The sequence below is a fragment of the Conger conger genome, chromosome 7 (assembly GCF_963514075.1).
Source record: "Conger conger chromosome 7, fConCon1.1, whole genome shotgun sequence".
NCBI classification, from domain to species: Eukaryota; Metazoa; Chordata; class Actinopteri; order Anguilliformes; family Congridae; genus Conger; species Conger conger.
Window position 1 is genome coordinate 42,329,543 of NC_083766.1, and position 15,432 is coordinate 42,344,974.

At 46.8% G+C, this 15,432-nt stretch overlaps 1 protein-coding gene across 1 annotated transcript in view; it reads right to left on the reverse strand.

The window, feature by feature from the left end:
• The window catches only part of LOC133133290 (uncharacterized), a 34,117-nt gene extending 24,508 nt beyond the window's left edge, over window positions 1-9,609 (reverse strand). The window contains exons 1-2 of the mRNA XM_061249397.1: window positions 9,011-9,609; window positions 8,676-8,857 (exon numbers count right to left, since the gene is read on the reverse strand). Coding sequence (XP_061105381.1) covers window positions 8,676-8,857; window positions 9,011-9,609 — 781 coding nt within the window. The remainder of the gene's footprint in view (window positions 1-8,675; window positions 8,858-9,010) is intronic.
• Window positions 9,610-15,432: the final 5,823 nt, after the last annotated feature.

The following is a 15,432-nucleotide window of genomic DNA, read 5'->3' on the forward strand; positions in this document are numbered from 1 at the left end:
CTTTAACTAAGCTGTGTTGCCCTTATACGTTTATTCCCCACAGGTACCAATAAATGTAATTCAGCAAATCTGATGGAAAAACACTATCTTATTTGCTTACCTCAATGATTTCAGGACTTCACAAAATGGGTTGCATGGTAAACTCAAAAATGTATTTACCCAAAACTCTCCTTGTTCTTCTAACATTCAGTCCAAATACCTAAATGGTTCATGTGTGCCAGGTGCATACACCTTTAACTTCCACCTTCTATAAGCTGGGAACAAAGTCCTGCTCTATTAATATTTAACAGAAAGATACACACTGAGGACAATACCGTTGAACCCTTTTGCGTCTATGTATGAGGCGTGGTCCTAGAGATTACTGGAGGACTTCATATTGCCACAGCAAGGGTCACTGAAATGTCATATGCTTATTGTCAACTGTCATCAGGCTCTAGAATTATCGGTAAAAATGAACAAAACAGATAATAATCTATATTTTATGTTCAAACATAGAAAAACAATATACTACTATGTCAACACATTACTCTATAAAAAACATTGAAACATGAAAGTAATGTCATTATTTAAAAACATAGGTATAAAAATTATTCGCACCCCTAACAATTATTGTCAATAAAATCAAACAAACAATACACAGTTGGCAATACAATTTTACTTAATTTAGTTAATCTCAGTCAAAAGGAACTACACTCACTGAGCATTTTATTAGGTAAAGGATGTCCTTCTTGAATCTCAAATATACAGGCTTACTATGAATCGGCGACTGGATATTGATCAACGTTCTGACAAGGAACAATGCAGAGACTGGGGTTTAAATACATGAAGGAAGTTGACAAACTAGGCGGGGCATGGGAGTGAGGTGGGCTAAACAAATGGACAGGTGGAGAATATAATAGGGTAATGATACAATAACAAGGGGAAAATGTGCTAATTAATTCTGAACATTTGTAAAAATCGGTTTGGTAGTTTTTATGAGTTGGGTGGCACAGATAGTGCAGTGGGTAGCACAGCTGCCTCGCAGCAAGGAGGTCCTGGGTTCGAATCCCAGTCGGCTAGGGCCTCTCTCTGTGGAGCTTGCATGTTCTCCCCGTGTTTGCGTGGGTTTCCTCCGGGTACTCCAGTTTCCTCCCACAGTCCAAAGACATGTAGGTTAGGCTGATTGGAGAGTCTAAATTGGACTGGCGACCTGTCCAGGGTGTATTCCTGCCTTTCGCCCAATGTATGCTGGGATAGGCTCCAGCCCCCTGTGACCCTGTTCAGGATAAGCGGGTTAGGATAATGAATGAATGAATTTCATTAGCTATCTAAATTACCAAGTAACGTTGTGTCTGACCTGGATCAATGGGTAATATCCTTTACACCACAAAAAAACAGTTTGTGTGTAGCTATTCTAGCCATCAAACATCTCTATCGGTGTGTCTTATTTGGTCATTTAGGTATCAATAGATAGCTAGCCTATATTGGCTTGGTGGTAAAGTAATATAAAAGTTACTAGCTAATTGTGCTAGCTATGTAATGTTAAATAGGACAATTTAGCTATGATGGCAACTTCTAACTAAATTATTAAGTCCTGTAAAGCATATACATTACACCAATAACAGCAGTGGACTAGTTGTCAGCGGCAAGTTGCAAAACAGCATTGCCTTCATGTAATGTTACCTACAGATTTGCAGCTATCAACAGCTAGCACATCCTGGCATGAGGCATGACATCTTCTCAGTTCATTCTCTTTCACTGCCTGCTGCTACATCAATGTATAGCTATCATAGTTAGCAAGATAGGAAGAGCTAGCTAGTAACTGGCTCTGATCACACTGTAATGTTAGCTAGTTTTAAAAGTAAAGTAAGCCAAACTTTGTCTCTTATGTTTGCTTGGTCATGTGGCTGGCCAGAAAACATATTTAGCTAACGTGTATAGTCAGTAGCGATTGAAATGATCTTGTGATGGAACTGTCATGTTTTTTTTTTCTGTTGTTGTGCTCTGGGGTGAAGTTGCCCCATAGGATCTAGGAACAGATTTCCCTCCCCAAATCCAAACCTTAACTATAAGTATATGAAAAAAACTGACATGTTTTTATCTGACATGTCTGACATGTTTTTATCTGCTGCATTTACACAGTAATACTTATAATGTTGTGGACATTTGTTATTGTACTATGTTAAGCGAGACTATGTGTATATTGTGGTGGCCCGATCAGGGATCGATACACCACTGGAGTGGAACGGCTAGTGCGCTGACGTCAGGAGCTAGGTAAAGTAATTAAAGGCGAATATTTCCCTATGTCCAATTTAAATAGAGGCGCACCTTGGAGAGAGCCGGGAGGAAGAGTCAGCACCAAGGCCAGCACCACCGGGGCGAGGCGCGTGTGGAATGCAAACCCCTAACCAATTCTGATTGAACAGGCACAGCTGAGCCGAATGAGAAGAGGAGAGCAGCACTAAGCCCGTGCGGATTAAAGAGATTCAGCACAAAAGGCAAACGAACCACCACTCGGAAAACGTGGCGGAATTCTGGGAAGAAACCCCGCGACCGAAACTTAACTCCGAGACTCACGTGAGCATATCTCTCCTGCAAGAGTACACAGCCAAAACAACAAAAAAGTTTCATAATCAAAATACTTTTGGACCTTATTGTGCATGTGTGTGTATATATACTGTACATACATACATACATACATGCAGTATATATTGTGGTGACCCGCTGGTTGAGAGCGTCTGGTGGCCGGGCCTTATCCCATGGGGCCCCGCCGGGCACAGCCCGAACTGGTCACGTGGGGTCACCGCCCTGTGGGCTCACCACCTGCAGGGGTCGGCATCCGAGTCGGGTGCTTTGCCCAACGGGCAGTAGGCAAAGGCGGGGATCTGGGCGTGCTGATCCTCGGCGTCGCAGACGTGGAACGTCACCTCTCTGGTGGGGAAGGAACCGGAGCTAGTGCGGGAGGCGGAGCAGTACCAACTAGATAGTTGGGCTCACCTCCATGCACAGTACTGGTTCCGGAACCAAACTCCTGGAGAGGGGCTGGACTCTGTTCTTTTCTGGAGTTGCTCAAGGTGAGAGGCGCCGGGCGGGTGTGGGGATACTCACAAGCCACCGCCTGAGCGCCACTGTGTTGGAGTTCCACCCGGGGAACGAGAGCGTCGCCTCTCTGCAACTACGTGTCGCTGGGGGGAAAGCTCTGACTATCATTTGTGCTTATGCACCAAACGGCAGTTCAGAGTATCCGGCCTTCTTGGAGTCACTGGGCGGCATTCTTGAAAGGGTGCCACCCGGAGACTCCATAGTTCTGCTGGGCGACTTCAATGCTCACATGGGCAATGACGGAGAAACCTGGAGGGGGGTGATTGGGAGGAATGGCTTGCCTGATCTGAACCCAAGCAGTGTTTTGTTATTGGACTTCTGTGCTGGTCATGGATTGTCGATAACAAACACCATGTTCGAGCATAGGGTAGCTCATAAGTGTACTTGGTACCAGAGCACCTTAGGCCAAAGATCGATGATCGACTTTGTGGTTGTATCATCAGACCTGTGGCCGTATGTCTTGGACACTCGGGTGAAGAGAGGAGCAGAGCTGTCAACTGATCACCACCTGGTGGTGAGTTGGATCAAGTGACCGGGAAGGCTGCCGGACAGACCCGGGAAACCCAAACGTGTAGTGAGGGTGAACGTCTGGCGGAGGCCCCTGTTCGTGAGGTCTTCAACTCCCCCATCCCGGGGGAAGCTGGGGACATGGAGTCCGAGTGGGCCATGTTCAAAGCCTCCATTGTAGAGACGGCAAGCAGGAGCTGTGGCCAGAAGGTCATCGGTGCCTGTCGGGGCGGCAACCCAACAACCCGCTGGTGGACACCAGCGGTGAGGGAGGCCGTCAAGCTGAAGAAGGAGGCCTTTCGGGCTTGGCTGGCCCGGGGGTCCCCTGAAGCAGCAGACAGGTACCGGGTGGCCAGAAGGGCTGCAGCTTCGGCAGTCGCTGAAGCAAAAACCCGGGTATGGGAGGAGTTCGGGGAGGCTATGGAGAAGGACTTTCGGTTGGCCTCGAGGAAGTTCTGGCTAACCATCCGACGACTCAGAAAGGGCAAGCAGGGCTTGTCTCAGGCGAGGAGAACTGCTGACCCGGACTGGGGATATTGTCGGGCGGTAGAAAGAGCACTTCGAGGAGCTCCTGAACCCGAACAACACGTCCTCTGTGGAAGAGGCAGAGCCAGAAGACTCGGGGGAATCTGCACCTATATCCCTGGCGGAAGTTGCTGAGGTAGTCAAAAAGCTCCTCAGTGGCAAGTCACCGGGTGTAGATGAGATTTGCCCTGAAATGCTGAAGGCTCTGGACATTGTTGGGCTGTCTTGGCTGACACGCCTCTTCAGTGTCGCGTGGAGGTCGGGGACAGTACCTGCAGAGTGGCAGACCGGGGTGGTGGTCCCCATTTTCAAGAAGGGGGACCGGACGGTGTGCTCCAATTATCAGGGTATCACACTCCTCAGCCTCCCTGGGAAAGCTTACTCTAGGGTGCTGGAAAGGAGGCTCCGACCGATGGTCGAACCTCGGATTCAGGAGGAGCAATGTGGCTTCCGTCCTGGTCGTGGAACAGTGGACCAGCTCTTTACCTTGGCAGGGTTGCTGGCGGGGTCATGGGAGTTTGCCCATCCAGTCCACATGTGCTTTGTGGACTTGGAGAAGGCTTTCGACCGTGTCCCCCAGGGAACCCTGTGGGGTGTACTGCGGGAGTATGGGGTACCGGGGCCATTGTCCCTTTTATTACATACACAAAAATTTTTACTAATTTACATTAGATACATTTAATTTTGCCAGTGTGCAAACAGCCACAGAGTTCAGAAATACAAAATTGGCATTTTGAAATTTACATTACACATAACTCACAGATTTAAATGTACATTAAAGTGGAATTGCCAAAAAATGGCAAAGAGTTTAGTAGTAAAGGCGGCCTGTAGCGTTGAGATTAAGGTACCGTAAATCCTCAAATTGTGGCCGGGGTCTTTTATTTACTTGGGCTGCACAAAGCACAGGCCTTTATTTGGGGCAGGCTTGTATTCGAGGCAGGCCTTTATTTCTTATTAGGCTTCTGTGATAGAATTTTATTCTTATAATTAAAGTAAAAGGCTACACTTAAAGTGGGCGAACACTGTTCAACACTTCCTGTAACCGTTCAGAAACGCAACTTGAGTAGTTAAACCATTAATGAAAGCCAAAACAGATGCGTCTTCATAAAATACCAACTTGCCAGACATGCCTTCATGAACAATAACAAATTAGCGTAGATAACAGCAAGTTAAGGATCTTTTTTTCCAAAAGTGTGTTTTATTGTGAGACATGCGTTTCGTTTGGAGCAGCATAACGGTAGGCTATCAAAAGATTTTCGCTTTGGTTTGGGATTTCATTTACTTTTGGACTGTTTGATTCAATTGCTAAATGTTGGGACTGATGGGCACTGAAATCTGGGGGGTATTTGATGGTTCACTGTTAAGTTTTATGTAGTTGAAAGAGTGTCGGGATTTCCACCCGTCTGTTTATTGCGAGTCAAGGCAGCCGCTTTCATTCATTAATTGAACGTGCACCGTGCTGTAAATACATGGAAACCTTATTGCGTAGCCAAGTAGCCTAAATTGAGTTAATTTTTAATTTTGCCTTTAATTTACTTTTTATTAAATTTGTAGGCTGGAATGCCTCGCGGCAACAATTGTTTTTAAATGTATACTGCTTCAGCCTTTGCCAAAGGCTTTGGCAAGCTACTCAGAAGGGGGCGGCAAGCGACTGGTAGCTTGAGAGCAACATGTTGGTGTAGGACAACAACTTTTCATTGGCAACAGTATTAAACCAACCAACAATATAAAATATTAAGAAGAGCTCTTTTATTTCATTGAGTTAAATGGAAACAATGTCTTCTAGTGCTCATGGACTGATAGCCCTACTGGTAGGCAATATTACCCCGGGCCAGCCTTTATTTGTCCGAATCGACCACGCCCCCGGCTAGTATCCGAGTCCCGGCTTCAAATAGAATCCCGGACACAATTTGAGGATTTACTGTACATGACTGGGACCCCGGTGTAGCCACAATAAGATCTGCACAGCTGTTGGGCCCCTGAGCAAAGCCCTTAACCCTGCATTGGTCCAGGGGAGGACTGTCTACTGCATAGTCTAATCCACTGTACGTTGCTCTGGATAACAGCGCCTGCCAAATGCCATTAAAGTAATGTAATGTAGTCAAGTGCTCTTACTATTCAACACAAAAACTACATTTAAAGTGAGAGATAATGTCATAATGGTTGACAAAAGCCGAAAAAGATAGGGAATTCACAGAAGCACCGAGAACATTATCTTGACCTATGCACTGACAAGGTTTCCAACACACAATGCATTAATATGTGCTATGGTGAATCCTTTTTTTTGATTGGTCTTATGTAATATTCTAATATTTTGAGATACTGGATTTTCATGAGCTGTAAACCATAATCATCAAGATTTAAACAAAAAAAGGCTTGAAATATTCCACTTTATGTGTAATGAATCTAGAATGTATGAAAATTTCACTTTTTGAATGAAATTACAGGGAAAAATATTTTTGGCCACAATATTAACATTTTTTGAGATGCACCTGTATATATAATAAACAACACAGTATACGTGTTGTTCAAACATATGGGAAAACAATATATTTTTATTTCAATACATTTAGTCTCATGTTCCAATGATTTTATAAATAGATTTTAGGAGCCAAAATTATTGCCACCCCTAACTATTACTGTAAATAAATTCAAACAAAGTGAAATTGGCAATAGCATTTTCATTGTTTCTCTCTAATTAATGTTAATGTCTCTGCTAGGAAGTCATAGGTAGGTTGTCCAGCAGGACAATGATTCCAAACATACATCAAAATCCACAGTCAGACGGGTGCGTGGGGGGTTGGACCCAAAATGCACGACTCGGGTGCAATAAAGTCCCGTCAGGGCTTTATTCTGGGAATGTCCAGTGAGCGTAGTCAAAAAACAAGCAATGTTCATACACGTAAAATCCAGCCAAAACCAAAGTACAGTACCGAGGGAGAAGGCAGTCTCGTAATTGGTACACCATGCAAAAAAGGCCAGTAGCCAAGAAAGCTGACAGCGGGGCAGAAGTACAGGCGGGCGGTAGGCAGGCTCAGGGTCAATGACGGCGCAAGAGTCAAGACCGAAGTCTGCTCCGCGGGTCAAAAGCACAAAGACAGCAGGCAAAGTCATGGTACAGGCAGGCAATGGTCAACAAAACAGAAGTCAATAATCTTTGGTCAATAAACAGGCTTGGATTGTAACAGGTAGACAATGGCTTGACAAAAAAACGCTCGAAAGTGCACTGACGAACAGGGGGCAACAATTTTGCAAAGACAAGACATAGAACTGAGCTTATATGCAGGTGTAGACAGGTGCAGACAATTAGCTTGCGAGCAGCATGAAAATGGAAATCAGGTGTGGAGAATTGACAAGTTAACGAGGTATCTATCCTGCCCTAGCGTTAGTAAATTAGTAAATGACATGCACAAGAAACGTAAGGTAACATAAACACATGGTTAGAATGTTAGTATTACCCAATCCTGAACTAAAGTTAGTAGATTAGTAAGAAGACAAGGGAAATTGAAACAATTAGGGTGTGAGTGACAGAAAGGGAGAGAGAGAAAGCAGGAATGCAAGGTTTCCAGAAAGACACAAGTGTATGCTAAACAATGAACAGAACCACATAAGATGAAACAAACATAAATCATGACATAATTTGTCCAAAATGAGACTGGAAGCTACCCAGGAACGCTCCTCAGGGCCATAACCCTCCCAGTCAACCAGGTATTGAACACCACGGCCCCTCTTATGAATGTTCAACAGTTTCTTTACAGAAAAAGCATGGGGGTTATCAATGATGCGGGGGGGAGGGGGTGGTGGATCGGGGGGACATAGGGGGTGAGAGGATACAGGCTTACATGAAACGTGGAACGTGGGGTGAATCTTAAGTGAAGCAGGGAGTGATAACTTAACAGAGGATGGGTTGATAATGCTGTGGATCTTAAAGGGGCCAATGAAACGGGGTTGCAGTTTGTGAGAGGTGGCTTAGAGGGGAATGTCCTTAGTGGACAGCCAGATGGAGTCACCTGGTTTGTAGGCTGGGGCTGGTGTGCGTTGGCGATCAGCGAAGCGCCGATTACGGTCTGCCGTGCGTAACAGCGCGGCCTTGGCATCCCTCCAAATCTTGGTGCAGCGTTTCATGTGGCTGGCGAGGGAGGGAACAGTGATCTCAGCTTCTTGGTCGGGAAACAATGGAGGTTGGTAGCCTAGAGAGATCTCGAAGGGAGACTTTCCAGTGGCAGCGCAGGGCAGGGTGTTGTGCGTGTACTCAACCTAGGTGAGCATCTTGCTCCATGAGGCCGGATTCTTGGCAGAAACACAACGTAAGGCAGCTCCTAAATCCTGATTGGCCCTCTCGGTTTGCCCATTGGACTGGGATTCGTAGCCGGAAGAAAGGCTAGCCGTGGCACCGAGGGCCAGGCAGAAAGCTTTCCACACTTGTGAAATGAATTGTGGGCCACGGTCGGATACAATGTTTGAGGGGATTCCATGGATGCAGAACACTTCCTTGACTAGTATGTCCGCAGTCTATTGGGCAGTGGGTAATCCAGATAGGGGAATGAAGTGGGCCGCCTTACTGAATCTGTCCACTACGGTGAGGATGGTGGTGTTACCCTCGGAAGGGGGAAGTCCAGTAACGAAGTCCACCCCGATGTGGCTCCAGGGTCGGCTGGGCACAGGCAGAGGTTGGAGTAGTCCAGCAAGGGCTTGGTGGGAGGCCTTGTTTCTGGCGCAGGTGGTGCATGCGTTGATGAAGCGCCTGGTGTCAGGGATCATGGAGCTCCACCAGAACGTCCGCTTAAGCACCGCCAAGGTGCGGGTAAAGCCGGGATGGCAGGACAAGAGAGACGAATGAGCCCATTGAAGCACCTGTGTCTGAGCAGCTGATGGGATGTGTATTCCAGGGTTGGACCTGGGATCAGGTTCCTCCTGTAGAGCCCTCTGGATCACCGCCTCTATCTTCCAGGTTACGGAAGCGACAGTGCAGGAACCCGGGAGAATGTTCTCAGGTACCTCACGCTCAGGACAGGTGTCAAATTGTCGGGACAGGGCATCTGGCTTGACATTCTTAGAACCCGGGCGGTCAGTGAGAGTGAAGTTGAATCTTCCGGATAACAGCGCCCATCTAGCTTGCCGTGAGTTCAGTCTTTTGGTCTTCTGGAGGTATACCAAGTTCTGATGGTCGGTCCAGATGATGAAAGGCTTCTCGGATCCCTCCAGCCAATGCCTCCACTCCTCTAGTGCCAGTTTGACTGCGAGGAGTTCTCGATTTCCCAGGTCATAATTTCTCTCTGCTGGTGAGAGCTTCTTGGAGAAGAAAGCGCATGGGTGTAACCAGTTGTCAGAGGCAGAGACTTGTGACAGCACGGCTCCCACCCCAGTGTTGGATGCATCAGTCTCCAGAATAAACTGGCGAGTGGTATCGGGGTGCACCAGGATAGGGGCGGCAGAGAACAGTCTCTTAATCTTTACAAATACCCCCTCCGCTTCAGGACCCCAATGGAATGGCATGGCTGTGGATGTGAGCTTGGTGAGGGGGGAGACAACTTGGCTGTATGATCTGACGAATCTGTGGTAAAAGCTGGCGAATCCCAAGAAGCGTTGGAGTTGAGTTGAGTGGAAGGCGTAGGCTAGTCAGTGACTGCTTGAATCTTCTTGGGATCCGCCCTGATCTGTCCCTTCTCCAGAATGAAGCCAAGGCACTCGACAGTGTCAGTGTGGAAGACACACTTCTCCCCTTGACATACAATCCAAAAGTCTCTGGAGAACTTGCCTGACGTGAATCTCATGTTCCTTGGCATTGGTGGAGTAAATTAGAATGTCGTCCAGGTAAACAAATACGTGTCGGCCCAGTAAGTCCCGAAGAACATCATTGACTAACGCTTGAACACGGCAGGTGCGTTAGTGAGGCCGAATGGCATGACTAGGTATTCAAAGTGTCTGAGGGAGGTATTGAAGGTGGTCTTCCATTCGTCACCCTCTCGGATACGAACCAGGTGATAGGCATTGCGTAGGTCTAACTTGGTGAAGATGGTGGCATCGTGTAGAGGGTGAAAAGCGGAGTCCATCAATGGCAGAGGGTATTTGTTTTTTACTGTAATATTGTTTCTCTCTCTGAAGTCGATGCAGGGACGCTCCCACCCCAGTGTTGGATGCATCAGTCTCCACAATAAACTGGCGAGTGGTATCGGGGTGCACCAGGATAGGGGCGGCAGAGAACAGTCTCTTAATCTTTACAAATACCCCCTCCGCTTCAGGACCCCAATGGAATGGCATGGCTGTGGATGTGAGCTTGGTGAGGGGGGAGACAACTTGGCTGTATGATCTGACGAATCTGTGGTAAAAGCTGGCGAATCCCAAGAAGCGTTGGAGTTGAGTTGAGTGGAAGGCGTAGGCTAGTCAGTGACTGCTTGAATCTTCTTGGGATCCGCCCTGATCTGTCCCTTCTCCAGAATGAAGCCAAGGCACTCGACAGTGTCAGTGTGGAAGACACACTTCTCCCCTTGACATACAATCCAAAAGTCTCTGGAGAACTTGCCTGACGTGAATCTCATGTTCCTTGGCATTGGTGGAGTAAATTAGAATGTCGTCCAGGTAAACAAATACGTGTCGGCCCAGTAAGTCCCGAAGAACATCATTGACTAACGCTTGAACACGGCAGGTGCGTTAGTGAGGCCGAATGGCATGACTAGGTATTCAAAGTGTCTGAGGGAGGTATTGAAGGTGGTCTTCCATTCGTCACCCTCTCGGATACGAACCAGGTGATAGGCATTGCGTAGGTCTAACTTGGTGAAGATGGTGGCATCGTGTAGAGGGTGAAAAGCGGAGTCCATCAATGGCAGAGGGTATTTGTTTTTTACTGTAATATTGTTTCTCTCTCTGAAGTCGATGCAGGGACGCAATGAACCATCCTTCTTCTGCACGAAGAAGAATCCGGCGCCCACGGGTGAGGAGGATGGGCGAATCAGTCCATTGGCTAGGCAGTCCCTAATCTATTTCTCCATGGCCTTCCTTTCAGGTCTGGAGACGTTGTAGAGACGGCTTGAGGGGAGCGTGGAACCGGGTAGCAGCTCAATGGCGCAGTCGTAGGGTCGATGAGGGGGAAAGTGTCTGTGCCTGTGTCTTGGAAAAGACCATGTCTAGGTTGTGGTAAGGGGTGGGCACCTTCTCCAGGGAGGGCTTGGGGACTTGTGGTGGGTTGGGTGCACCCTCTGCTGGTGCAGGAGCGGATCGCAGGCAGGATTGGTGACACGACTCCAGGCTTGAATCTGGCTTGAACTCCAGTCGATGGTGGGATTGTGTCTCTGGAGCCAGGGTGATCCCAAAATGAGCTGGTCATTAGGGAACCGGATGACGCGGAACTGAATCATCTCATGATGGTTTCCAGAAATTATCAGTTGGATGGGTTTCGTGATGTGGGTCATGCAATAAAATGTCTTTCCGTCCAACGACCGAGCATTCTCGGGGTGGGGTAGTGGGAGGCTGGGAATGTCCAGTTCCATGACCATCACTTCATCGATGAGGTTCGCGTCAGCTCCGGAATCCACCAACGCGTTAACCTGGATTGCTTTGTCGGGAAGCATCAACATGGCAGTAAGCGTGGGGCGATGGTCGTTCCTGGCAGACCCTTCATATCTGTTGAGCACTCTCACCTCAACAGATGAAGCAGATTTCTTGGAACGGAGGGTGCACTGAACTTGGTGTGTCCCAGCTTCCCACAATAGAAGCAGGAACCGGTTGCTCTCCGACATGTCCGTTCCTCAGGTGATATTTTCATGCCCACACGGGAAAGGTCCATGGGTTAGATTCCTTCAGTTTGCCTCTCCTCCGGTCGGGGACTTGACCCTCACCTGGGGTACGGCTGGCCAGGTGGGACCTGTCTCTCGGTCCAGCGTTGTCTGGCACGGTTGTCCAAACGAATGGCGGCACAGACAAGTGGGTCGAACTGGGTAATGGGTTTGAGCCGCGCCAACTCGTCCTGGAGTGCCTGACTCAGGCTGGCTAGAAACAGGTTCGCGAGAGCCGCATCATTCCAGTTGGTGGCTGACGCGAGAGTGCAGAAGTCGATGGAATGGTCCACCGCAGTTTTTCTGCCTTGGCAAAGGGCGATCAGGCGCTGGGACGGCTCTTGGTCGCTGGATGCGTGCTGGAAGACTTTGCGGATCTCTTCGGCGAAAGTCGGGTACCGGGGAGGGAATGAACCCCCGGACCACACAGATGTAGCCCAGTCCAAAGCTCTCCCCTTGAGTAGCCCCATCACATAGCCGATCCGGCGGTCATCGCTGTTGTAAGTCTGTGGTTGCTGCCGAAACACAGGAGCAGGAATGCCTTGCATCTCTCTGGTCCTCCGCTGAACCTCTCCAGGGGGGGGGGGTTGTTGTGGCTCCCGGAATTGCCAGGTTCCCATGGGGTTGGTAGGTGGAGGTGCAGGCGGGTTAGCAGGTTGTTCCAGTGGGTGTGGCTGAACCGCGATGGCGAGTCTCCTCATCTCAGCACACAGCTCTCGAATCTTCAGAGATCCCTTGAGAGTGTTGCTGGACGATGGCGCCTTGTTCCTGGAGGGCGTAGAACATGGCCAGTCAGCAGTTGCATCAAGTCAAGCAAATTCTGGCTCCTAGAAACAGGTATTTCAGCCCAGGACGAACTAACAACATTCCACAGTTTCTGTGCATTTTTGGGTTCTGCTACAGAAACTGCATTTTTTACAGAAACAATTTCAGGGGCATTTCCTCTTCGGCATACGGCAACATAATCTCCTCAAGTATTTTGATGTATTCAAACTGATCCATGATCCCTGGTATACAAACCCAACACCGTAGTATCCCCATACCATGATTTTTGCGCCACCATTCTTCACTGTCTTCACAGTTTACTGTGGTTTGAATTCAGTACCCGGGGGTCGTCTGACGTACTGTCGACGACCACTTGACCCGAAAATAACAATTTTATTCTCATGAGTCCACGGAATGTTACGCCATTTTTCTTTGGGCCAATCAATGTGTTCCTTGGCAAATTTTAAACAGTTCTACACATGCCCTTTTTTCAAACAATGGTGCTTTATGGGGGCTTCTTGCTGATGGTCACTTTTGCTCTGTTTGTTTGTTTCTTTGTTCTCAAAAAAAAAAGAAAAAAAAAAGGCCCTCGTCCTTATCTTTGTTGTACAGGTAGCAGTTCAAATTGTACTTCCCTCTAGGGTCTTTCAGCGAACTTATCCCTGGTTATGGGTATGCACTTTGTTGTACGTCGCTCTGGATAAGAGTGTCTGCCAAATGCCAATAATGTAATGTAATGTAATTTGCTGCACCTATTTATATGTTTTCTCCTCTCTAATCAACTTTTTAATCAAACAACGTTATTCCTCCAAACAATGTTTGGAACGGCCCATTTTACGAAGCAATTCAGAAGGAAATATACTTTATAACAATGTGTGAACCATTTGCTTCCCTTCTTCCTTAATAAAGAATACATCTGATTAATCAGAAAGAGCTGAGAAGTCAACTGTCAAATTAATTTTGGTCCCCTAAAATGGAGGGAGTTAGTATGAAAAGGAATGCACTTCCTACATGGATCTGCCAATATGGATGGCCTTAAATTAAAGGAGACAGTCCGCACTTTAACCTCATATTGTATTGTATCATTTCTAATCCAATGCTGGAGCACAGAGCCACAAAAACAGAAGTTGTTGTCAAGTTATTTGGGTTTTTATTGCCTCAGTGCCTGCTTAAACTCGAAAATGGCTCAGAGAACAACAGAGGACGTGCTGGACAACTCAACAAGTCCACTGCAGTTGTATTCCACACAATGGGTCTCATTCATGAAACGTGAGCTGAACGAATTTGTGTGTAAAATGCGAGTAGAGGGAAATTTACGGGTTTTTGGCATTCATCAATATTTTAGTAGCTCCGATCTTTTCGTAGCTACTAACAAAATCTACACCTGCTGCTGACCACGCGTAGTGCTTGTGTAAATTCAAGAATGCACATAAATAATGCTTGTCACTATTTGAAAAGTTTTTATTCACATTGCGCTCTGTTATGTAAACAATACGCAAATGCCTTTGAAACACGTGATATGAACATGACAATTAAAAATATAATACATTTAGTTAAATTAGTTGGCAATTAGCAGGTTTAAGATCCAGATTAGGTTCATGATTGTGAATTATCTATGAAAATCAACTCAATAGATTACACATCCTTCGTGATGCATTTGCTTACATAAACCGGAAAAACTTTCATTCCGTTAATGTGCAACTGATCTGTGAAGCACATGCTGCTACTCAGGCCGTTGTGGAGCGCACAAACGGGGTCTTGAAGGCAAGATAGATCTGCCTGGACAATAAAGGTGGTACCCTTCTTTATGCACCCATACAGGTGTGCAAAATAATATTAGCCTGCTGTGTCCTGCACAATGTGGCCATTAAACAGGGCCTTCCCCTGCCTGAAGTCCCCAATGCAGACGAACGACTGCCTCCGGAACCAGCTCTTGGGCCTCGAAATGCGGCTGCTATACAGACACGCCAGCGACTTGTAGAGCAATTTTAAGGTAAGTGTTGCTAAGACTGAATAAGCTGTGCACATTTCAGGCCGACAAGCTTTGCAAAAAGTTTCATTTGTATTTTGTTTTATATTTATATACAACATCCTGTTTCAGTAGGCTACCTACTGAATTTTCAGGTCATGCTCTTTAAAATGTATACAAATAGGCTATATTTAATTATCAGAGTAAAAGAGAGTAGCTTGATTATCTTGTCGTAAATAAGTGTTTTCCCAGGATAAACACAGACATCACACAATACTGACAGCATAACACTTTATTGTTGAGGACGCAAAAGTGCCTTGCAGATTTCCTTCAAGCTGGTGTTAATTTCTTGTTGATTTGGTTGACTGCTGTAAGTAGACTTTCTTGATTCCTCAGGACCTCATCCTTAAGGACAGCCGGATCACCTCTTCGGCCTCGGTACCTGGGTGCAGCAGGAGCAGCAGCGGCGGCAGCAGGTGGTGGAGCCACATCATGGGAGGAGCACTCGCCAGCTAGAAATATGACACAACGTTTGTTTTTTTTCATTTTATGTGTGGCTCTTTTTTAATTTGAAAGAAACATTAAATAAATCTTATTTGAAAAATCTTTAATTTACGTTGGCTGCAGACTGACTTATTTTTACATTACATTACGTGGCATTTAGCAGACGCTCTTATCCAGAGCGACGTACAACAAAGTGCAAATCAAACACAAGAACACGTGCAAAAGTGGACCTGAGAGGACAGTACAGTTCCGAGTCCTAGTGTAAACATACAGAAATTCAGAACCCTTGAAGAGTTGTTTGGAGCTGTA